General features: G+C 36.8%; 2 protein-coding genes across 3 annotated transcripts; one reads left to right on the top strand and one right to left on the bottom strand.

The window, feature by feature from the left end:
* The first annotated feature begins 1,851 nt into the window (after positions 1-1,851).
* On the top strand, positions 1,852-6,092 carry LOC113703505 (isoamylase 2, chloroplastic-like). 2 transcript variants are annotated; one of them, XM_072060660.1, is made up of 2 exons: positions 1,852-2,200; positions 3,077-6,092. In XM_072060660.1, the coding sequence occupies exon 2, from the start codon at positions 3,126-3,128 to the stop codon at positions 5,751-5,753; it is 2,628 nt and encodes an 875-aa protein (XP_071916761.1). In that variant the 5' UTR covers positions 1,852-2,200; positions 3,077-3,125; the 3' UTR covers positions 5,754-6,092. The 2 variants fall into 2 exon arrangements, with proteins under 2 accessions (XP_071916761.1, XP_071916760.1); XM_072060659.1 differs by lacking the exon at positions 1,852-2,200 and adding an exon at positions 2,210-2,806.
* A 323-nt stretch (positions 6,093-6,415) lies between these two features.
* Positions 6,416-10,166, bottom strand: LOC113703506 (G-type lectin S-receptor-like serine/threonine-protein kinase SD2-5). Its single transcript, XM_027224885.2, has one exon. The coding sequence runs from the start codon at positions 9,110-9,112 to the stop codon at positions 6,659-6,661; it is 2,454 nt and encodes an 817-aa protein (XP_027080686.2). The 5' UTR covers positions 9,113-10,166; the 3' UTR covers positions 6,416-6,658.
* Positions 10,167-24,837: the final 14,671 nt, after the last annotated feature.

Here is a 24,837-nt window from a genome sequence, read left to right as displayed (position 1 = left end):
TGTACATATGTACAAGACGTATCCTATCTTAAATTAAATATCTTACTCATGTTCCAGGTAGCATGGCCATGGTTCCATTTGGAATTGGGTACCAAAACCGGAACCAAAACCGGAACCAAAACCGTGGAACCAGAACCATGGTAGAACATTGGATAAAGGTTCCGGTTCTAGTTCTCTAAAAATAGAACCAGAATTAGAACAGTTAAAAAATAATTAATATAAGTAGTGAGATAATTCGAAAAAAATTAGTTGCGTTTAATAGGTTTTAAAAAAACTTTAAATTTTATGGGCTTTCTTTTTTATGGGTTTTAAGAAAGTTTAAAAGGTCAAATTAAAAACTATTGGTTTGAAACTAAAAGCCCTTAAATGGTATAAAATCTTGGCTGTCAAAATTGGTGATAGAATACTTCTTGAAAGGTCGAAACGACAAAATGGTTCACTTAATACTAATACGGAACTTGAGTCATATCTAACTACCAAGTTTGAGCATGATGCTAGCAGTTTAACTAAACAGTTTAAAGTTCTTGACTGGTGGAAGTGAAAATCAGAGAATTATCCTATCCTCTCCCTTATTGCTAAGCAAATTTTAGCAACTCCAACATCAACAGTAGCGGTGGAACAAGCTTTTAGTGCCGGTGGAAGTATTTTGGATGAGACAAGGTCGAGATTAAGCCCAGAATCACTAGAAATTCAAGCATACGTGGATGATTGGACTAGAGCAAAATATAGACAACAAGAAATGGAAAAAGTTGAAGAAGAAGAATTCAATTATACAACTGATTCTAGTGCCGTCGCAAGCAATGAAGATGATTAAATAATTAATGTTTGTTTTGATATTTCATCTCAATTTCAATGAAAAAAATCATGTATTTTCTTTTCCATTTAAAATGATTACCATTTGATAGTGTAATGCATTTTTTAATTTGACAATGTAACGTACTTTTCATAAAATTTGTATTATCTATTTATTACTTCGTACTTTGTAGAATAATAATAAAATTAAAATATGATCTTTATTTTGAATTTATTTTTTTACATTCTATTTGAAATTTTAATATATATTGTTATATTCGTATTAAAATTGGTAAGGATAAGGAATTAAATAAAATTGAATACAATTATACGGAACCGGAACCGGAACCGGAACCAGAACCATCTTAAATAGTGCGGTTCTGATTCTACCTCTCTGAAGAATCGGCGGTTCTGGAACCATGGCCATGCCTAGTTCCAAGAGGTCATTTTTTGTGTCATAAGGGCAAGGCATCATAGACCAATTAGGTTTCTCGAATATAAACTTGGAACAACTCTCCAAGACATACATTTTTACCTCGTCATTGGTCATTTTTATGAAAAACTAGAAAATTTGTATTTGAACCGTAACTAGATGGTGTTTGGATTACTCTTTTCTATCAAAAAAAGTTTTTATGTTTCCGTGAATACATTTTTGAATCATCAGTTACCATACATACATCAAATACCTATAGTAAATTAATAAAAGTTTCAAAATATAACAATTCAAAAGGGAGGTTTTCATTAAATGAGTATATGTTTACATGGTTGATTACCTTTGATATATGCATACATATATTTGGTCAAAGACAGGCTCTTAAATCTTACAAGATGCAACCTCATAACAAAACCAAAAAAAAAAACTTTGAACACTACCCACATTTTATTTTTCTTGTTAATCTTTGAATAAAGCATTTAATTTCCTCAAAAAAAAATAAATCATTTAATTTGAACATAAAGTTACAAAATTATAGCTCTTCTGCTCATATATTTTTACCACATTTTTTTGTTAGCGGTTATGAGTGTATGTTTGACAGTAATTAACTATCATAGGATAATCAGCCTGTTATCATACATGGCATGAAGGTCCAAAGATGCTGAAAATAGTGACCGGGCTTTAGGAAGGGAAAATAGTAGTCGGGGTTTAGTACTAATTATTACTCTCTCCAGGTGTAAAGATAAGCGGGATTTTCAGAATCTCGAACAAGACAACATGAGTTACCTTTATTTATTTATTTATTTTTTTCCTGTTGGGGGTGATCAAGAATCAAGATTCATCCAACTTTATCATCCATGAATGAATCATGATCCGCCCTACTTTACCATTCACCCCACCTTTTACTGTTTACCAACCATACTTCTGAAATCAGTTTCAGTCATCATTTAGCTCGAATGTCCTTTCTGTCATCATGTGAGTTCCTCAGCTCTTTCTTACTTTCTTTTATGTTAGTCTTTTCCATCAATTTTTGTTTGGGATCATTTTGTTCCGAATGCTGGTTTTCCCTAAGGAGAATGGGTTTTCCTTGAATTTGCAGTTTAGGCCTCTTTAACTTCGAAAAGCTCACAACTTCTTTTGGTTTTCCTCCCTACCCTCAACACCCCTTTTTCAGTTCTTGGTATTTTTGGCATTTTGCTACTTTGATGTTTGCTTCTCAGTTGAAATCATCGGTCCCCTCTGTACATCCTGATTTATGCGTTACTGGTTATTTCTATTTCTAATTGGCCAGTGTATTTTCGGTTTTGCTGACCTTTTTGGCGCTTTCGTACATAAAATTGTTTTCTAGTTCAAGTTATGAGCTTATATTACCTCGGAAGTTGTATATATTAGCAAGAGACCAGGAAACGATTAAAGGAAATGGCAACCCCAGGAAGAGTTGCTGTTTGAATTGAAAATTTTGGTTCAGCGTGGAGATGGCAACGGAGGTTTTTTCCGTTGTGGGATACTCCTTTACTCCGAGAAGGAATTATTTAAAAAGATTACCTTTTACTTTGGCATTCTAGACTATCTAAAAATAATGTAAGTGTAATTGAGTTCATAGACTTTGTAGTGATTATAAGTTACAGCTAACTATTTTTCAAAAACAAATTGACTAATATCTGTAACAGCTGGTGAATTCAAGATTTTGATTTTAGCTGAAGCTTAGGTGTGCATTTCCTGGCAAATCATGTCCATGAATATGGATGGTGTTCATGCATTATTTTGATAATGTATCAAAGTGCACTCTTTTCCAACGTGCTTCTTTTCTGCCTCTCATTTGCTAAGTGAAATTGATCTTGTTTTTGACAGAACTAATTCGGAAGAGAAAAAGAGAGGCCCTGTCATCTCAGTAAGTTTTATGTCTGTCAACATGGTATTATCTCCACTTGCATCCCACAATGGCTGTCCTTTGTTATCCTTCACAATGCAATCGCATTGGCTTGGATGTGGGGCTTTTGAGTCTTCTAAGTTTGTCGCTGCCATGCGTGGAAGAAATGCGAAAGGGCTGATGTCCAGCTTGATGAAGTTGTATGCAAAAGATCAAAGAATCGGTGAAGTCATTAGATTTTCCCAAAGAAATTCTTATGAGGGTCTCAGAATAAGTGCCTTACCTGCATCAAACACTTCAGTTATTCAAATCATAGAAGAAGTATCTAGTTATCAATTCAGGACAGAGAACGGTGATCTGCTGAAGGTGCTTGTCGGGAAGAAAAATGATAAATACAGCTTGCTGATTAAGGCTCTTTCCTTACAGCTTCCACACAGAGAGAATGAGCTGGTTATGAGCTGGGGTCTATTTAGGTCACACTCGTCAAGTTTCATGCCTTTAGACTTTCAAGGTTCCACCTTGGATGGCAAAACTATTACCATGGAAACCCCATTTATGCAAGAATCTGAAGGCACACTTGCAGTTGAGTTGGATTTTGAATTGACCTTAGCTCCATTCTACTTTTCCTTTCTGTTGAGATCTCAACTTGATGCAGGTATGAGCAGCTTGGAAATTAGGAGTCATAGGAAGACGAGTTTTGTAGTGCCTGTTGGTTTTGGTTCTGGAAATCCTAGTCCATTAGGTCTCTCCTTTTCAGCGGACGGCTCTCTAAATTTTGCTCTTTTTTCACGAACTGCTGAAAGTGTAGTTCTGTGCTTGTATGATGGCAAAACTACTCATAGACCTAATTTAGAGATTGACTTAGATCCATACGTCAATAAATCAGGTGACATTTGGCATGCCTCAATAGACCGTAGCTTCCAGTTTGCAAGTTATGGTTATCGGTGCAAAGTAGCTGAAGATGCAGAGCAAGAGCATGTCCTCTTGGATCCATATGCCAAATTGATTGGAGATGTTCCTGCAGGTAGTCAGTCTACTTCATTATTGACATGTCTTGGACAGTTGAGCAAGGTACCTCCTTTTGATTGGGGCCAGCAAATGCGCCCTTGTTTACGGTTGGAGGAACTAGTTGTCTACAGATTAAATGTCATGCGCTTTACAAAGGATAAGTCCAGTAATTTACCTAATAATCTTGGAGGTAGCTTCTTAGGTGTCACGGAGAAGTTGCATCATTTTAAAGATCTTGGGGTGAATGCTATCCTGTTGGAGCCAGTTTTCCCTTTTGATGAGCAGAAAGGGCCTTATTTCCCATGGCATTTCTTTTCTCCTGCAAACCAATATGGATCTCCTGGTGATCCAGTGTCTTGTATCAATACCATGAAGGAGATGGTGAAGAAATTACATAATAATGGGATAGAAGTTCTTCTGGAAGTTGATTTTACCCACGCTGCTGAGGTTGGAGCTCTAAGAATTATTGATAACACTTCCTACTGTCATGTCAAAACAGTTGATGACACGGGAAGTGAACATGCTTTGAATTGCAATTACCCTGTCGTTGCACAATTGATTTTGGATTGTCTCCGGCATTGGGTGATTGAGTTTCACATTGATGGGTTCTGTTTCGTTAATGCTTCTTCTTTGTTGAGGGGGTTCCATGGGGAGTACCTGTCACGCCCACCTTTGGTTGAAGCAATAGCTTTTGATCCCTTACTTTCAAAGGTGAAGATAATTGCAGATTCTTGGGATCCACGTGAAATGAAGGTAAAGGAAGTCCTCTTCCCTCACTGGAAGAAATGGGCAGAAATAAATAACAAATTTTGTTATGACATAAGAAACTTCTTGAGGGGTGAAGGTCTTCTGAGCGACCTTGCTACTCGTATATGTGGAAGTGGGGATGTCTTCTTGGATGGTCGAGGCCCTGCCTTCTCTTTCAATTTTATTGCTAGAAATTTTGGACTTTCGCTTGTGGATTTAGTCAGCTTCAGTAGCTCCAAGCTGGCAAAGGAGTATAGTTGGAATTGTGGGGAAGAAGGTGCTACAAATAAAAATGATGTGTTAGAAAGACGACTCAAACAAATTCGCAATTTTCTGTTCATTTTGTTTATTTCCTTGGGTGTTCCGGTCCTTAATATGGGAGATGAATGTGGTCAGTCTTCTGGGGGTTCTCCTGCATATGGTGATAGAAATTCCTTCGACTGGAACGCTCTAAGAAGTGGTTTTAGTATCCAAACAGTGCAGTTTATTTCTTTTTTGACTTCACTGAGAATAAGGCGAAGTGATCTTCTTCAGAAGAGGAATTTCTTGAGAGAAGAGAGTATTGAGTGGCATGGAAGCAACCAGGCTCCACCAAGTTGGGATGACGCAGCTAGCAGATTCCTAGCTATGACCTTGAAGGCCAGTTCTGAAGATATCGAGTCTAACTCAGTTCCTAATGCCTGTGGTGACTTGTTTGCTGCCTTCAACGTTGCAGATCTGTCAGAGAGCATTACTCTTCCCCCACCTCCAGCAGATATGGTATGGTTTCATTTGGTTGACACGGCCCTTCCTTTTCCTGGATTTTTCACAGCAAATGGTGCTTGTATAGAGGATGGATTGGCCACATATGAGATGAAATCTCACAGTTGTGCTTTATTTGAAGCTAGACGCCCAAGTGAATGAATCTCCAAGATTGGCGCATCAAATGCATTGCTTTCTGCATCCTCCGCATTCTTGTATTGTTGAGATCTCCTTGCAAGTACAATAAACTCTAGTAAAAGATGGTGTCTGTGTACTTTAAATTCTAGTAGAAGATGGTGTTTGTGTACTTTAAATTCTAGTAAAAGATGGTATTTATGGCACATGAACCCGTAATACCCTATGTATATTGATTATGCTCATACTGAGTTAGCTCTGTAACAAAGCCATTTCGTTTGAGTACTCAAGTTGTAGCTGTTCCTTCTATCAGAATGGTAATGCTGAAACTATTTTTATAAAATCATACTCTTCTTCTCTCAACAACTCATAGTTCGGCAGATATTGACCTGATTATGCTCTTTCTTGTTTTCAGTTTAAGACAGATGTATTTAAGGCAGTGTTTGAGCAATATATGTTTTCTCACTGGCATTAATTTCCTGGTTTTGCAATTTCATTTAACATACTCCTTATAGAGGACTAGCTAGGTACATAGCTGGATGCTAAAGTTAATCCCAGAAAAAGACAGAGACTGCAGCCGCAAGTAAAAGATTGGGCTAACTGTAAGACATTCAGTGATCAGAATGTCCAGTCATTGCATGTTTTTCCTTAATACATTGGTGCGTTTATCAGCTACAATGAGAAAAATATTTGCTAATCGAATCATGTATCATGTATAAATTCATAAACATTATCTGTCATAGATTTACAAAGCAAGCATGTGCAAACATCATATCAATCTTTGTGAAGACTAGCATAGCAAAATTTCTCCCTGAAAAGCAAAAACAAAACCTAATGAATGTACAGGGAACCAAAAAAGGACAGCACATATTAATGTTCTTCCACTGGTGGCCTCAATTTGAATGAAACTGCTGCTTCACCTTATGCGGGTGCTATCTTGGCCCTGAAAGCCTAATAGCCGAAAGGTAAGCATCACTGTTACAGTCTGAAGGCCCTGATGAGGTGCCGGTGCCGGTGCCCTCATCGCTTATTGACTTGAGGAATCCTGCATAAAGTCGCGACCCTAATTGAGAAGAAGGAGGTGGAGGGACAGGGCAGATTCCTTCCAGCATCTGAACTACCTTGGTCATCGATGGTCTTAGGGACATCTCATCCTGTATGCACCACAAAGCAACTTTTATTGCTGTAGAAACCCTCTCATCGTCTTCACCTATCTTCAAACTTGTATCAATGATGTCCTTCAATTTTCCGTCTTCCATCATTTTAAAAGCATAAGTTGGAAAATGGGATTTCTCTGAGGACTGTGAGGGATCATAGTTCTTTCGACCTCCAATTATCTCTAGCAGCACCATGCCATAACTGTAAACGTCACTTTTCTCCGATATAGCATAGTTTGTGATCCATTCTGGTGCAAGATACCCCCTTGTTCCCCTTAATGTTGTGAAAACATGACTCTGCTCTCGAGTCATAAGCTTGGCAAGACCAAAATCTGAGACTTTCGCAAGAAAGTGGTCATCAAGAAGTACATTCTCAGGCTTTATATCACAATGAACAATCTTCACATCACAATCTTCATGGAGATAAGCCAGACCTTTAGCTGTTCCTAGTGCAATGCTGTACCTAGTTTCCCAATCCAACATGAATTCCCCTTTATTTTTCGGGAAAAGCCATCTATCAAGAGATCCATTTGCCATGTACTCGTAGACAAGGAGACGGTGACTTCCTTCAGCACAAAAGCCTTTAAGCCTGACCAAATGAAGATGATGAATGCTCCCAATAATGCTAACTTCAGCCCGAAATTCTTTCTTCCCTTGACCTATGCTTTCCAATTTCTTCACAGCCAATCGAGTGCCATCAGGAAGAATCCCCTGGTAAACAGAACCAAAACCACCTTGACCAAGCTTCACACTGAAGTTATTAGTTGCAGTCTGAAGATCATTGTAGCTAAAACGAACTGGCATTCCAGTTAAATTTTCCAAAAAATTTTCCTCCTCCGAAGACTCTTTGGGGGATTCAGGAAATGCCTTGTTTTTCTTCTGGTGGTAACGATAACCTGCATAAAGAAGACCAACGATAACGAGCACAGTTGAGATCACAATCACGATGACAATCACAAAGCGTGCTTTGTTAGTTCCACCACCTCCTTGATTTGCCCCGCCGCCAGCACTAGTCAAGACCTTAATATAAGAAGCATAGTTAGGTCCATTAGTGGAACCCTGCAAACTTCCTATCTGATCAAACAGGAAACAGTTTCCCGAATTGCTGTCATGGAACATAGCAGCACAGGAGCAGTTTCCTTGACAAGAGGCTTTGCAGCCATTTAAATCTGTTTTCTGAGAGGGTGGAACAAACCCGAGAGCAAAGTAACTAAGACCATCCCCTGCATTCACAAGCTCCACAGAGTCCTGTGAGCTGTTGCAGAACGAGACATTCCCTAGTTTGCAAGAGGGAAGGGTTGAAGGGCACTGGCATTTGTTGCCGCTGTAACAAACGAAATATGGATCGCAAGCTGCAGGTCTGCTGCACTGATCTTGTGGTATTTGTACTGAGGAGGCGCTAATGGTATTATCAGATTGAAGAAGGCTGAAAATAATCAAACCATCACTTCCCAGAACTGCCACCCATGTGGCATTTGCGTCCCGGTTATCAGAGAATAAAAACTGCCAAAGCAACGCTCGATTTTGTCCATAAAACCTCCAAGAATTGGCTTCAAGAGTTGCAGATACAACATACCCACCATCCTTGTTGATGATTCTTCTGTTATCCTTTCCCATGGCCCAGTACGGCTGCGGAGGCTGATAATCTGCCGACAGAATCACATCTCCAGACTTTATCTCGAGGGAGTAGCTCAAGTTATTGGAGCTGGGATTGCTAACAAGTTTCATTCCTTCAGTGAACTCCTGATTCGACATAAGGGTATCAGTTGGATGGCTAAAACTCTGCCATATTACGCTGCTATCATTGCCAACAAGTACCAAATTCCCCGAGTCCAGCAATTCCATTGCTACAACTCCTTTGTTGGCAGTACCTGTGGACCAAATAGTGGATCCCCCACTTTGCAAGTAAGCATTCCCGCTTCTGTCGAATATGAGTAAATCTGAATTATGAATCAGATTGCCTCTATTAGCAGACCAAATGATTGTTGAGCCGCCATTGCGAACAACCACAAGTTGAAACAAAGTGACATCTTGTGTGGGGTTGAAACCAAACGCGAAAACCGAATTGTTGGAGAGAAGAATCAGCCCATCATTATCTATCCAATTCATTTGAGCACCCTGAAATCCCAGATTCAACCTGCCTCTATTCTGAACACTGGACATACATGTTTGAAGAAGACTAGACAAGAAAAAGACGACTTTGATAGACGGGAATTTCCAATTGCCCATGACTACATCAAGGTGAATACCAGTCAAGGCCAATACATGATCAAGATTAAAACTCTAGCGGAATTCAGGAAGATCAATGAAGGCCAATACATGATCAAGAAAATCAAAGTTTGGATGCCATGAAAATGGAAGGTTGAGTAATAATACTTAAACAGAATTTTGCTTGGGCTTAAAAAAGAAAGTTCGAAATCCTAAAAGCAGAAAGCTGATAGAAGAGATAAGTAAAAGGTGAACTGAATTGAATTACATGGTAAACAGCAGACAGACACAGGTCTGTGTGGGAAAAGAACCGAGATCCAGCCAACCCAAAATACCAAACTTTAGCTGAGAGCCAGCTGAACAAAACAAGAGAAGAAGTTCTTGGAAAGCAATGCGCAGGGGGGCTGAGTCCCTCGCTTTCAGATAACCATGAGAATTATCGCCAAATGACACAAAAACGTGAAAGATTGACTAAGAGGGGTTTGACTCCAAATGAGAGAAAAACCATGGGAAACGTAGACCACTAAAAAAAAGTACTACTAGCTTAATTGGCCATCAAAATTGGGACTCAGTTGGAACAAGGAAAGACAATATAGCAGGAGTATATCTTAACTCACGAACAATGCAAAAGCATCGGCAATGAAATGAAGCACAGAGGAGGGTTGTTGCGCGGGGCAGGCATCCCAGGTATAAATGAAGACTTTGAGGAGAAACAAACAAGAAATTTTTGGCCTTTTCTTGATTAAATGAACCCTTTTATGGGCTTATAGTCAATCAAAAGAAGAAAAGAAAATTGGAGAGATCTGAGGAGGGTAATAACACTAACAGTAATGCTAGAAACAAGAAAGAAAGGAGGTGACCCTTTCTTGTTTTCAAGCATCAAACTCAACTCTATTTCTTTAAAACAAATAACATCTTGTTGTCACTTAATAATAGAGAGTAAACAGCAGAAAAACAGGAGCAATTTTTATCCATAATAAGAAAATCAAAAGGTGGGTTCACAGATCCAGAATAAGTTTCTTGCTGAATCAAGTAAACGATTAGTTTATGGGTGGGGTATGTTAACGTGATGTGTATGTTGTGGTGCACGTCCTTGTGGGGATTTTATTAATTTAAGTGTTTAGAAGAAGAGGTAGATGGCAGATGGGAGGCTGCCAATAGAAATCAATGCTGGTGGCATAATTAAATGCCCAGGTTGGACAAATGTGACCACAAATGGCTTCCAAAGAGTCAAAACTCCCCCGCCCAGCCTCAGTATGATACATAACCAACTCCCACGATAGGATACCACGACCAGCCCAGTACGGGTTTTACTTTCAAGTTTGTCAGGGTGTTTCAACTTTTGCAAGTGGGGTCCTTTTAATTATCCTCCAAAGAAAAATGTGGGTTCATTTTGATGTTGGATATTGGCCTCCTCCACAGCCAGCCTCCAATTATTCATTGCAATATATTCTCTGCTTTATATGAGATGAGTCGACTTCACACCAGGAAAGGAATGACAGAACCGGCCAATTAATTGCCTTGTTCTCAATCTCAAGTCTGCATTTTTTTTTTGTTCCTTGTTTGCATAAAATTTATTATTTTCTCAAAAAGAAAACTTGGGGTTGTCATTAACTGGTTAATTACTAGTCATCATTTATCAACTCATAGTCATAGTCATGGACATATGCATTGGCTGGTTTATAAAACATGGAAACATACATACTATGAAGTACCATGAGTTCGAGCCGTTCGCGAGTTGACGAACTTAATATTTTTGAACTCGAACTCGATGTTAACTAAGTTTAAGTCGAACTTGTACTTGAACTGCTCGTAATTAGATTCGTTTGCAATCCTACAATGAAGTATCACGAACAAGATGCATGCTTCCAAGAATAGTTCCAACTCGAGGAAATCAAGAAAAGGAGCTACGACGGGCAAATGGTTGGTTCCTTTATATGGTTTGCTTAATGAAATGATTCATCATGGATCAGTAGGTGAAATCCACTAACCAAATATCTGATTTTTCATTCTCCATTTTAAGTGATCAACTTAATAATACTCTTTTACATCTTTCGTTCAAACTTTCCCTTGAGTTAAAAAAAAAAAAGAAAAGGAAAAGAGCAATTTGTAGTTGAAAAACTGATTTAAAATGAAAAGAAGCATTTGGCAAGGGAAATAGGAAAATAATAAACCATCCACTTGGAAAAAAAATCAGTGAGTATTTGTTATATGTCCATATGTTGACGTTTTCATGACCTTTTCCGTTCACGGCCTCAAAAAAATAATCCTATCCTATTAACAATGTGCACCTAGTCGTCACATGAATATACGGTATGGTTGAATGAATCAAAGAGAAATTCCATCTCAGACCATACGGTATCGGTATGGTTGAGTTACTCAAAGAGAAATTCCATCTCAGACTGTGTGTTTAGGAGATACTAGGATGATTTCAACCTTTTCAATTCTTAGCTAGCCAAAAATTCAATGTCAAATCATACAAATCACTTTGAACTTTTGAATTCAGTTTTGAAAAAAATCGTTCAAAACGTCCCTCATATTTTGTAAATTAACTTTTTTTATCCCTCACTTTTAAAAGCATAATTTTACATCCCCTATAAAGTCACATTGATCAAATTTGGTTCCTACCTAGGTTTTCGACTAGTGTTTTATCGGAATTCACCACGTGCCTTGCACGTGATCATTTTTTAGGGCAAAATTGTCCAATCAAATTTCACATAAATTCGATTTTTTCATTCCTTACAATTTACAAAATGAATTTTTTCATCCCTTACATTTCAAAAAATGAAATTTTCCATCTCTCACATTTCACAAAATGAATTTTTTAATCTCTTATTGATCATGTGTACAAATGGTCTCTTTTTTTTTTTAACACATGTATATATCTATTTGATTTTACCTAAACAATACGAATAGCATGTAATATATCTGTATTTGGTGTCATCTACAACTACAATTAGTTTATTCAGGTGAAATTAAATAGAGATATATTACATGTTATTTGTACTGTTCCGGTGAAATCAAATAGACATATATATGAGTTTTCGAAAATAAGAAAAGATTATCGTACACATGATCAATGAGAGACCAAAATTTTTATTTTTAAAATGTGAGAGATGAAAAAATTTATTTTATGAAATATAAGGGATGAAAAATTTTATTTTGTAAAATGTGAGGAATTATGGATCAAATTATGTGAAATATGTTTGACAATTTTACCCCTAAAAAATAATCATGTGCAAGGCACATGATAGATTCCGACAAAAAACTAGTCAAAAACATAGATAGGAACTAAATTTGACCAATGTGAATTTGTAAATATGTAAGGGGATGTAAAAGTACACTTTTAAAATTAACGGACGAAAAAATTTATTTTTACAAAATGTGAAAAATGTTTTGAACGATTTTCCCTTCATTTTTTCACATTTGATACTATGTGAAATCTAAATCAATACCTATTGTTTTTTTTATCTTTTATAAACATTATGCAGCGTGACGAATAAAAAAATGAAGCAGACGAACATAACAAAATCATAATTTTTTATCACAAATACAATAAACAAAAAAAAAGATGCATTCTTTTATAACAACAAAATGTCTTATTGTTTATTTTAAATTACAATAAATACATATACACTAATGCTATAATACATTATATAAAAGGCAGGGGCGGGATTGTGGAACCCGACCCCATTTACAGGGTGCAAAAATACAACATAAGATTGTACAACAAGCTAACTAAATTGTAGTCCGATATAATAGCATGCAGCAATAGAATATTACGATGAATATCTAGCAGGAAAGTGCAACAGTTTAAAAGTTAACCACTGAAAATCCAGAAATTTTTTAGAATAATTTGGGAAGGAAAATTTTCAAATGGGTTAATCAAAATTATAAGTACAAACAATATTCACTTTTAGGGACAAAAAAATGTATATTCTTTGAAGTTTAGGGTGGTCAAACGTTGCCACCCCAAATGTTTAGGGGGCAAAGTGTTATTAATCCTCAAAGAAATCAGGATTTCTTCCCTAGAATTGAATTTGCAACGCATGCTCAAGCATCAAGTGTACGGAAAATGACATAATGTCTGACTTTACAGCTTCCATGTCTGTGCAAATTTATGGCAGAAAATCAGGTTGAAGGAGACGTATGAGAAGCAATTCACAGGCGGAAAAACAGCAAGAACATGCTATCCTTGCAAACACCTCAAACTTGGACACCAGGTAATGATGGAAGATCACTAGTTTAATTAAGGTGTGGATGATGTCCTGATTTTATGATTAATTCGTCCATATCAATCCTTGCCTCATATAATTTCTTCTATCTATAGCTTGAACTTTCAAGAATTTGACTGGAAAACTGAAGGTATATGAATCTGCATGTTAGTAGCTAATCAAAGTCAATTAGCAATCAATAAATTAATGCTATTAAGAGTTTGAGACTCTTTTCAAGATTTAGGGAGATTAGCCCATGTTAATATCTGCACTAATCTAGTGGCATAAAAAAAATTTTCAGTACTATGTAGAATCCAAGCTAGGTTGGACAAGAGCGACCCTTTGAAATTGTTGTGCACTTTGTTTTCTGGCATCCATTAAAAAGAGAGAACTAAAGAAGATATGATCAACCAATTGAACATTTATTATGTTCACCAGATTTCCCTGTTCTAGGAATGGTAGACATTACAAGTATGTAATTTTATATCCTATCCTGCCTATGCAAACAATAATAATATTAGAGTAAATCTTATATACACTGACAGTGTACACACTATCACCGTTGAATTCATGACACATAAATTCAACTTTTGCATAGTTGTCATTCATCCAACGTTGATAGTGTATACACCGTCAGTGTAGGAAGATTAATCCTATAATATTATAGTACGAGATATAGTTCACCCTTCACTTAGAAAATTGAAGGTCAATGCATGGATATCGAGGGGAGAAAAGAGAGGATATTACCATAATGAAGAGATGAACTTCAGAAATAATTGGGAGTTTCTTTTACCAAATTCTACGGATCTTATGCTAATTTATGGAACCGTCAAATTCTTCCCGAGGTGCTCCAGAGGAAGTCACTCTATTTACAGCTGGGCCACTAGAAGAGCAAGAAAGATGAAGAAAATATATGAGCAGAAACTTGAGAAGTCAAAGAAGTCCTTTTTTACCAAACCACTTGAATGAAAATTCTTGGCACTTTTATTCTTGTTGTAGCTTCTACAAGTCAAATTCAATGATTTACTGAATCTGAGTGTGAGCTCCTTTCGTTCGGATTACAATAGTTAAGGACCAAGCAAAACACGACTTGTTAGCTACACAATATTGTCAATTGCGGACTACTGCCGTTCCTTTTTTTTTTTTTTTTTTTTTTTTAAAGTAAGCGGTCTTGAACCAAATCTCCTACTTTCAATTTTTCCCCTTTTTCCATCATATCATCCAACCCATCCGCTCCTTTTTTTGCTATTGTTCTTTCTTTTGGTGCTAATGAGTTAACTCATCAATAAAAATTAAAATGTTTTCGATTAACCCCCAATACCCTTGACTATATATTACTTATTTCATGTTTTGAATAAATTGTGGAGTGCACTTGATCACATACTTATTAGGTGTCTGTATTAAATTTTTTTTTAATAACTCACTGTAGTCGTTTTAAATATTACTTGTCCAAAATATCTAAAAGTGCACGTTTTTTCGAAACACATACCTCGTCCCTCGGTTTCCCTTGAAAAACATCCCACCACCACCACCTCCACCCCTCCCATTTCCTCTTCTCTACCATGCACCCTCTTTCCCTCTCCCTTCCCTCCACCTAACGAGGAGGAGGGAGGGGGGGGGGACAAGGCGGAGAAAGTGGTGGATAAAAGGGAAGAGAAAAACAACAAGATGGGTAGGGGATAAGGGAAGGGAGGGGAAGGATGGTGGTGAAAGATTTTTTTTTTTTTGTGGTGTTTTTGTAAAATATTGTGATGTTTTAGGACGTTTTTAACAAGTTTTTGTAGATGATGTTAAAAAAAAAAAAATTTGTTTCTAAAACACCCCAAAAATAAGGTCCCAAACAAATAGAGCCTTAAATTATCTCCCATCGACCTTCAATGATTTTCAATTCCATCACTCATGTACATACAAGAAAACCAATCTATCTAATTGCTCCCTTCCTAGCTTTTAAAGATAAGCATCCACGAAACCTCTTGAAAATCTAATCCCAACAATCAGATGATCCATCATAAAATTAGTCAGACCTTATCCGTCATCTTAGATGATTACTGCAACTTTTAGTACTTATCTTGCGATCATTAATTCTAAGAGCAATGCATTTAAGGCTTCCCATACTTAATTGACAGAGTTGAAATAAGACTTCTTTATTAAGGATGGCAATGGGGGCAGGTGTCCGCGAGGGTAGAAATGGGGCGAGGGGTGGGGAAACATACACCCGGCCCATCCCCCGCCCCGTCCCCCGCATACAATAAAAAAAATATATATATATATAATACAATTCTAAATTTTCTAAAGTTGCACCCTTACTTACAAGTATAATGCTAATCAGTGTCAACAGCCACCGCAACAATTGAAGAAATTTCTTGAACTATTGTTGATTTGTTTCTAACGTCCCCTCCCAAAGACTAAGCTATCCAATTCCAATCTGTTTTGCTCCTAACCCTTTTTTATTTCGATCGGTTCCCTTCCTCCGCATTGAATGTAACTTGACTTGTTATGCTTTATTTCCATCTTGATAGTTTTTTAATTTTATTTAATATTGTTTACAATTGTATTATTGTAAATAAATATTTATGATAAGTTGATTTCATCCCCCACAGGAGAAACGGGGCGGGGGTGGGGGGCAAGGGGCGGGGGATGGAGCGGGAAATGGGGGGAGTTATTTGATAACAGGGTGGGGGTGGGGGAAGGATCCCCGCCCCGACCCCGTCCCATTGCCACCCCTATTCTTTATACAATAAATGCAAATGAATCAGTCGGTAATCAATTGAAGAAGAGTCTGCAGTCCCACTTAAGATTTGCAGGGAATAATTCGTCAATTGTCACTATTAAGGTCGTAATCGGTTAACCCTAAAGCAACGCAAGATCTCATAGTCCAAAGTTGAACAAGATTTGGAGCATAAAACATTTTCCATGTCTCGGTGCAATGCACGGTACGATTTGGTGCAAGTTGGAATGGACTAGCTTTTGCAAGTCCGGACAAAGAATTAAAGTTTGAAGGTTGATGAGGCACATGGGAGCGATTAAAAATTAAATTAAGTACTTAGTAGTATAATCAGTAAGCAGTTAGTATTAAATAGGGAGGGAGTGATGGATGATGGCGTGAGGAAGAAGGTATGCTATCCATTTGACAACCCCAACGCAGACGACATCATATGCGACGATGCACTCTACAATCTACATCATATGCCCAACTCACTCACGAGTCACTGCTTCTTTCTGGAGTTATTGTGTCTATTTCGTTGTGGGACATGGTGGAGCCTTCTTCTTCTTTTAACTATTTTCATTTTTTCTGGAGTATTTTCTTTTCGGCGTGACAAGAGTTCCTGAATTTTTTATATTGGTAATACAAAAAATATATATATGAGTGGTTTTGGTTCGGTCACTAATTCGGACCATGACATATCCCTCGAGCATAAGTAGCTGATTTTACAGAATATTCATCAACACAATTCTCACGTCGACAGACAGACTCTGACTGGCAGTTCCGGTCACGAGTGCAAATTGTGGAAAATATAACATCAATGTAATGCCAAACACACTACATTTTTTGTCTATTCTTCTTTCTCTTTACTTGAATGAAGACATAAAATTTCTTGTTTGAATCTGTGATTCCACTCACAACCCCTGCGCAAGGAAGAAAAACGAACTAGAGCCAAGCTAGCCAATGAGAGAAAATTCAGTGGACGTTAACTAACGTGTCAAACGCATTAATTTCCCGTCATATATTCAAATGCATCGACAAGACTGAACTATCATGATGGGATGGCAAAGTTCGTAACTTGACAAACCATCGAGTAAAAATTAAGAGGAAAATAATTATGTTGTTACGTTGATTTGCTTTGAACAATGTTCGAAAAGCTGTGTTTTGAGTCGCAAAACCGCCTATATAAATAGAGAGAGATTCATCGTACTAATTAAACATCCTGCCGCAGATCCATACGCATAAAAGCAAGTGAAATTGCTTTCTTCAGTGTCTTAATTTTAGTTGAAAAAGTAGGCCTGGAGATGCCAAATTTGTACGGGCAGATAGTTATCCAACGTAATTAGTTAGTTTTCTGAAGGTGGAGGACCAATTAAAACGTAAGCATCTGCATAGCATCATCGATTAAGTTCTTCTAGAACAGCTAAGGAAATTAACAAAAGTGAACTCTATATATATATAAATCTCTTTTGTAGGTTAGTGGGAATCTTGATAATCACAAAGCACATAATTAACTGGTGATCAGCAAATCGTAGCTTTTGATTGCTGACTGAGAAACTTCAACTGGACTATTTTCATGAACTGCAACCAACTTCAATTATAACCTACTCAATTCACTTTTGCAGGATGTTCCAATCTACTTTATTTTCTTAATCAAATTGTATTTGGCGTTTTCTTATCCTTGTTCCGTGTCCAATCCCAATTGATCAACCCTGCAGCAGCCAAACCCTGTACGTGTCAAAAACTTGACACTAGAAAATACAGATTCAGATGTTGTTCAGAGAAGTTCTACAAAGAAAGAATATGTTCAAGAATCAAGATAGTTTTGTAGGGAAAAAAAAAAAAAACTGAAAAGTCCCTTGTGTTAGGAATTGATAGAACAAATCTGTAAAGATAGCAACTACCTTTTCATGGTTGACACTCCAAAAGGTGATATATTTTTTTTTTCTCTTTTTCGAAGAAAAACATTCAGCACCAGAGCACTTAATATATTACAATAAGCATTAGGTAACCTTAACTTTTATGCATTTCAACAATGGGGTTTTCAAGATTGGTTGAACCTGAACAACGCTTTTGCGTCTAAAGACAAAGGTTGAGAGAGATGGATAGGATATTTTATCTTGTCAATTTGCTTATGTCTTTATTTCTTCGTATGCCCAATTAGGTTTGTAGATAAATAGAATCGAGCATGATACTAAAAAAGAGTAATAGGATTAATTTAGCGAGCCTAGACATTATTGTTACAACTTACAAGACATGCCTTTTCAATATATATATATATAGACCAAATTATCTGGATAGCCACCAAATTTTTAGAATCGTTGAATTTTGGTCATTGAACTATTAAAAGTCTGGTTTTAACCACTAAATTATATAAAGTTTAGATATCGAGTCATTCCGTTAGATTCAATCGTCAAACATAACAGATTTGAATGTTCGCACGATTCACGAGACAAAAGAAAGAGGCATAGTTAACGATTCCAACGATTCTAAAAGTTCAGTGATCATCCGAATAATTTGCTCTATATGTATATGAACTGGTTTAATTAATTTGTTGAAAGCTTAAGTAGTGCTGTCTCCCACCGCTTTCCTGAGGTGGAGGACCTACTTAATTACAATCACTACCATTTGGGGAGGATTAGTGCAGGATTATAAAAAGTGAATGTTAGAAGAATGAATAAGAAACACTTAAAAAGTTCTAGAGAGAACCCAGTGGTATTCCTCCTATATATATTTCTTTTTGACTTTTGAAACACAACCACCACATGTAGAAGTTGAGTTCAAATTCGATCAGATAATACAAAAAAAGATTATAAAAAAAAGATTACAACTTATTTTGCTGTAGGGTCTGAGATTTTCTTTGAGAAGTTTTGAGTTCTTTGGACAATTAATCATAAATCTTCTCAATTTTAAACTTCATTCTCGTAAATAATTAACACCCTCGTAACAGGTGTCTATAGGACACTTGTTACACAAACAATTTTTCATCAGAATTTCTCTTTTCCTGACGAATGCCAATGCCTGGTATTCAACACTAATCTAACATTAAACAGCAAATGCTTATATTTCATTCTCCCTCTTTTAATTTAATTTGCAAATTTGAGAGAGGGAAAAAAAAAAGTTAACACATGAAACCTTCTAGCCCGAATCCATGACGGACTCTGCGGAGAAGTATATGTATAACTAGGGGTGTGCAAAATCGAAAAATTCCGATTTACCGAATTTCGAATTCGGTAATTCGGAATGGAAATCGGATTATCCGATTTCAAATTAGTCGAATTCGGATTGAATTCGGTAATGAGATTTTTCAAATCGGAATTCGGAATTCCTATTTCGATTTCAAATCTGTTTTTCATATATATATATAATATATATATATTATAACATTTATTTTATAATAATAATTTTTATATTCATGAATTCGATAAAATCGAAATTTTTATTTCGTTTTCACACATATATATAATGTTTTTTTATATATATGTAATATAATAATAATAATAATTTTTATATTCATGAATTCGGTGAAATCGGAATTTACCGAATTCCAAATTGAATTCGAAATGAATTCGAATTCGAAATTGGTGAATTCGAAATCGAAATCGATCGAAAATTCTGATACCAAAATTTCGAAAAATTTCGATTTCAAAGTTTCGAATTACCAATTTCGATTTCGATTCACACCCCTATGTATAACAAGAAAAGACAATCAAGAATAAGAAAAAAGCTTTTGTATCTAAAGAGAAGAGATAATGATGAGACATAAAAACAGGAATATGAGCCATAAATAGTGAATCCAATTTCTACTGGCTACCTATTTTCCATGTTTCCCGTGTTGAATATCCGAATGTATATCACCTGTCGGGTGCTGATATAAAATTGTCTCCAAGATCCCAAATCCGGCAGAAATCATACAGCTGTTGCAGATCACATGATGGACAGGAAAACTGGAGATATCATGATTTCGTTTCCCTGCACAAATTATCAAGGACAAGAAATCATACAGCTGTTCCAGATCACAGGGTACTTTCCTCTGTTTGGGCCGTTTGTTTGGTTTTGTGGGATGTTAAGTATTAAACCAAGCCTATTAGGTATTTAAATTTGAAGACCCAAGCCCAATTCAAACAATTACTTGGATGGAGACAACGAATGATTATCTTTTGGGATGGGAGATCTGTTTTAATTTATTTTCACCATTAAGTCTTGTCAGACATTATTACATCTTATGACTCGTGTGTGCGATTTGGATTTGGCAAATTTAACTATGAAAATGGATGAAATGACTCAAAAACTTTTTTGATAATTTAATAAATAAATATATACTTTTAAAAGTTGAGTAATCAAAACTCTACTATTTAAAAAGTTTAGTGGCTTTTTCAAGTAATTTGTTCAAAAGTTTTTAACAAATATCGCTATGTTATAAGATTAAAAAGCAAAAATATGAAAATGTTATTATGTATCTAGAAAAGGCTCTTAGTTTCTAAAAGAATCCCCACTTGGAAATAAGTTTTTTAGATATTTGTATAAAATTTTATTATAAATTACTGTAAAACTTGTAAAAAAAATTTTGTGAAAAAATTGAAATTTTTTTTTTCTTTTCCTTTTCTTTCCTCTCTTTTTTTTCCTCCTTAACACTACCACTCCAGTCACACTTAGCAGCCACTTCCCGCTGGCTGACACCTCCGCTAGCACCACCTTCTCTCTCTCTCCTTTTTCTTCCCTGGTTCCTGCTACCCTTTCTCTCTCACAACCTCAGAGAGAGAGAGAGAGAGAGTGTGTGTGTGTGTGTGAAAGGGAAGAAATTAAAAGAAAAAAAAAACAAAGGAACAGTCAATAGTGTGGTAATGGTGGGCTCAAGTGAGAGGAGGAAGAAGAAGAAAGAAAAGAGGAGATTTTTTTTGTTGTATATTTTTGAATATTTTAAGGTACGTGTTTTAAAAATTTTAGGAGTTTCTTGTGGTTGTAGTTAAAGTTTTTAAAAATCTCGTAAAAGAAAAACTTGTCAAAAAATTGAGGTGCCAAATAGGCCCCACAGACCAAAAGACGCCTATGCCATTCTTTTGTCAAAAAACTGTGGTGCAAATGAGTCAGAGTGTAATTAGCTATTCACAAACTTGCTTGGTCAAAACTCAAATTCAAGCAATTCGAATAGCTTGATGAGATCCCATCTCATATCGAAAGATCGTGGGATCTTCACTTTGGGTTTAAGATCCATGGGAGCACCTTCCTGTCACCAACTGATTGGATGGGTGTGTCTTGTGAGTCCCCCTTAGATTGCCTTCGAGTCACTCTTTCGAGTTACTCCCGTGTTTCTTCTAATTAAGTGGGTGTGTGTATTTCTTTCAGTTACCTGAGCTCAATTGAGCTTCACATATACATATTTTTTTAAAAAAAAAAAAATGTTATACTTGTTAGTGTGAAATGCCTATTGTGTCCCACATTTGAAATTATATAAAACAGTAATTTATACCACTAAAATTCAATTAGACTCGATTCAATTCAATTGATCTAACTCGAGTAAGGTAAAGTAAAATCAACATCTAGTTTGAATTCAACTTTTATAAGTTGACAAAAATGCTCTAGTAGCAGACTACTACTAGAGGTTGACTCAACTCAATTGCACTCCTTGTTAAAATGTAAAAACATGTGGCTTGTCCCTTGCAGTCCAATACAGCAAAGAATTTAGCAGGTTGAATTTTCTCCAAAACCCCAATTCTTGAATTTTGTAGTGAGCTTTTCTTTGTCTACCCCACATTTCGAGTGAAAATATTGATTTCTGTCATAGTATTTTTAGATAACCATGCTTGAGATAAAAAAAAAAAAAGAGTAATGAAAGAGCATATGTGAAGAGACTATTTAATAAGAAAATCATAACCAAAAGAAGCCCTGTCCATGCCGCACCTTTGTCACACCTGAGTTTCTCAAACCGTAAATGTGCAAAGCCCATTCCACACCCATGGCGCCACTCCTTTGTCGCACCAATTGTCTCTTAGAATTTTGATTCCCTGAGCCAACAAATATAGCATTTGTTAAATTATCGTAATACTACGCCATGTGAGATTGCTGGTGTGTGTAGATTAGATGGTTGAATCGTGACAAGAATTCATAGATTCATCAAATGTTCTTTGCCATAACAAGAAAATGGAACAACGCAGCCGGACGCAGTCTGCGTACGTAGCCACCAAGCCGGTGTTCCCTTCTTCTTCTCTTTTCTTTTTCGTCTGTTTCTTTTTCAGGCGCCACATGAAACCTATGAAACGAGAAATGTAAACCAGAAAGTGGCACCGTCCAATAGATTTTTTGTTCATTGATTGAAGACAGAGGAGAGGAGAGGACCCTTGCAAAAAGATTTTGGTCCTGAGCGACCAGAAATAGAGAAATTTTGAGCAAAGTTGCGTCGAGAACCTTGGAGAAGAAAACCGAATATGGCGTAGTTACAAAAGTTTTGACCAGTGATTAGAAGAATATCCCATGCGACAGGGCAGGCTGGGATTTAGGGATAAAAATCTCGATGACAATTCTCCCAAGCCATACCTTCGTTGAAAGCAAGTGTTAGAAACAGGAATAGTTACCAAGATTAGTCATGGAAGCTAGCTTCATCAATCGTTACGCCGCCACTCGCAATTGCTGATCTGGGTCAGACCTAATCTTACGAAAATCTCAAGGTATGTCAGGATAATATGGGGGGAGAAATCTTGGTGCCGAAGGAAATGCTCCTCAATGTCATGTTCATTGGCTAGCGGCAAGTTAAAGCTAGCAGATTAGTACGTGAACACTTGCAAATGTCATGTAAAATTCAGTAATTAGGAAACTCTTTTGAGAACCGGACTGGATTAACCGGTTCAACCGCGAATTGATCATGGCATCGATCCTATTGGCGTCTAGACTAGAAAGTCAAAAGAACTGGTCAAACCTAAATGAAATCAGCCTTTGAACTAGTTTCCCTCTAAATCCATTAATTTTATCCAAGTAATTTAATATTAAAATAATAAAATATTGAATCACTGCGATCGGTCCAATGGACAAGAGAGAGCTATTAAAGTTCTTTTTACCGTTAGGTTCAACATAAATCAAATTGGTTGAACCGATTGGATCATAAATCGGAAGTTAATATGGTTCACTTATCGTTCTGGGTTTCAAAACATTGTTAAAGGTAATTGCATTGAAGATAACAGTAATAGGGCATGCTCTCACCACATGCACTCAAATTGTATTCATGCCATCGATTGGGGGAGATGTTAGAACTGAGGAAGTTAAAAAAGTTAATTAGGGTTTAATTATCCGTTTTATATGCTATTGTAGTATCACTATGTAGCTAGAAAAAAATTCCTCCCTTTTTATCCTCCCACTTCTCTCCGCACCCTTCCTATCCCTAGCTGCTGAGATTCGAATATCGAACCTAACAATAAAAAAGATTCTAAGAGCCTTTGTATTGGCTATTGGACCGACCCCAATTTAATTTTTTTCAAAAGACCATTTATTACTTGTACTTGCTCATTAACGAACTCTTATTTTTGCTCTCCCCCTTTTTTTTTTCCTTCTTCAATCCAAGCAAAATTTCAGCACATCCTTACTTTTACTTTCATATTTATCAAAATAAAATGAATGTAAACTACTCTCTTCTACTCTAATTTTCTTTCTTTTTCACTGGCATCCTTTCTATCTCCTTTCCCTACTTTTCCTCCAATCCAAAAGGTGCTTAAGTCAAGGTCATTTTGAAATCATCGAATTTTGGAGAACTCTAGACATCATTGTGTTTGGACAGTAATTTATCTACACAAACTTATCTGCTTGTATTATAAACATCATTTTTAATCGCCTTTTAATCTCATACACATCATAAAAGTACTACAGTATCTTTTTAGCGAAAAAAAATTATTCCAAACAATCTCTTATCCAAACCTATTGCCCCAAAAAGAAAGCCAGTAGTGTTATAAATGAAAAATAGAATAAGCGAACTAGTAACATTAAGATAAAGAAAAGGACAAACGAAAAAGGCAGGAGAGGTGATTGCAAGGTATACCACCGCACGTACAAATGCAATTCATGCACTTACTTTGGACTTTCTCGGACCATCTCAATCCTTCCTCCTTTTTTTTTTTTTTTTTCGTCGACACAGGGGTGTTCGGATCAATTCTTACGGGATTCGACTAATTCCCTGCGATCCAAGCCAGGCGGCCCAACCCGACCCAAGCACGATAAGTGCGTGGAGAAATCAGCAGAGCAGAGATTCGATCTTGGGACCAAGTGATCACCAGTGAGAGGTGCTACCGTTGGACCATTCACGCGGGATCTATCTCAATCCTTCCTCAAGCAACCCAAATCAACCCAAATCAAATATGCCGTATACCATTTTCCTCCAGAAGTTTTTTTCTTTTCATTTCTTTTATAGTTTTAGTGGGGGAGGACGAACTCTAGAAGAAATGTTGTTGAAAATATCCACATGTTTATAATTGTATACTACTCATTTCTCAAGCAAACGCCAAACAAATCCTCTGGGCTTAGATTTCCCTATTCTCACGCGTAGATCACGTGTTGAAATTCCTCCCCGACCTCCCCCGCCCCCGTGTTTACGTGTCGCCCCTTCATTTGTTACGTGACGATTATTCAATAATGTTATTCCCCTCTCATGCCCACAATATACGATCACCTACAGCTTAGCTTGGGACTCCAACCAACGGGCACTCGCCACGTCATGACCCGGAAGCCCCAATGAATGACGTGGCTGAATCGTACTGGCAAATGAGGCTACGCCTTTTTCGCCTGGCTGCATTCCCTGCAGACGCGGATTCCTTGGCCTGGAGTTGATAAAAAGAGGAAGAACCAAT

The sequence above is a fragment of the Coffea arabica genome, chromosome 8e (assembly GCF_036785885.1).
Source record: "Coffea arabica cultivar ET-39 chromosome 8e, Coffea Arabica ET-39 HiFi, whole genome shotgun sequence".
NCBI classification, from domain to species: Eukaryota; Viridiplantae; Streptophyta; class Magnoliopsida; order Gentianales; family Rubiaceae; genus Coffea; species Coffea arabica.
The sequence above is the reverse complement of the archived record's forward strand: the minus strand, read 5'-3'. Positions and strand labels throughout refer to the sequence as shown.

Coding starts and splice junctions, on each gene's coding strand:
- LOC113703505 (XM_072060660.1), top strand. CDS start 3,126: ATGTCTGTCAACATGGTATTATCTCCACTTGCATCCCACAATGGCTGT.
- LOC113703506 (XM_027224885.2), bottom strand. CDS start 9,112: ATGGGCAATTGGAAATTCCCGTCTATCAAAGTCGTCTTTTTCTTGTCT.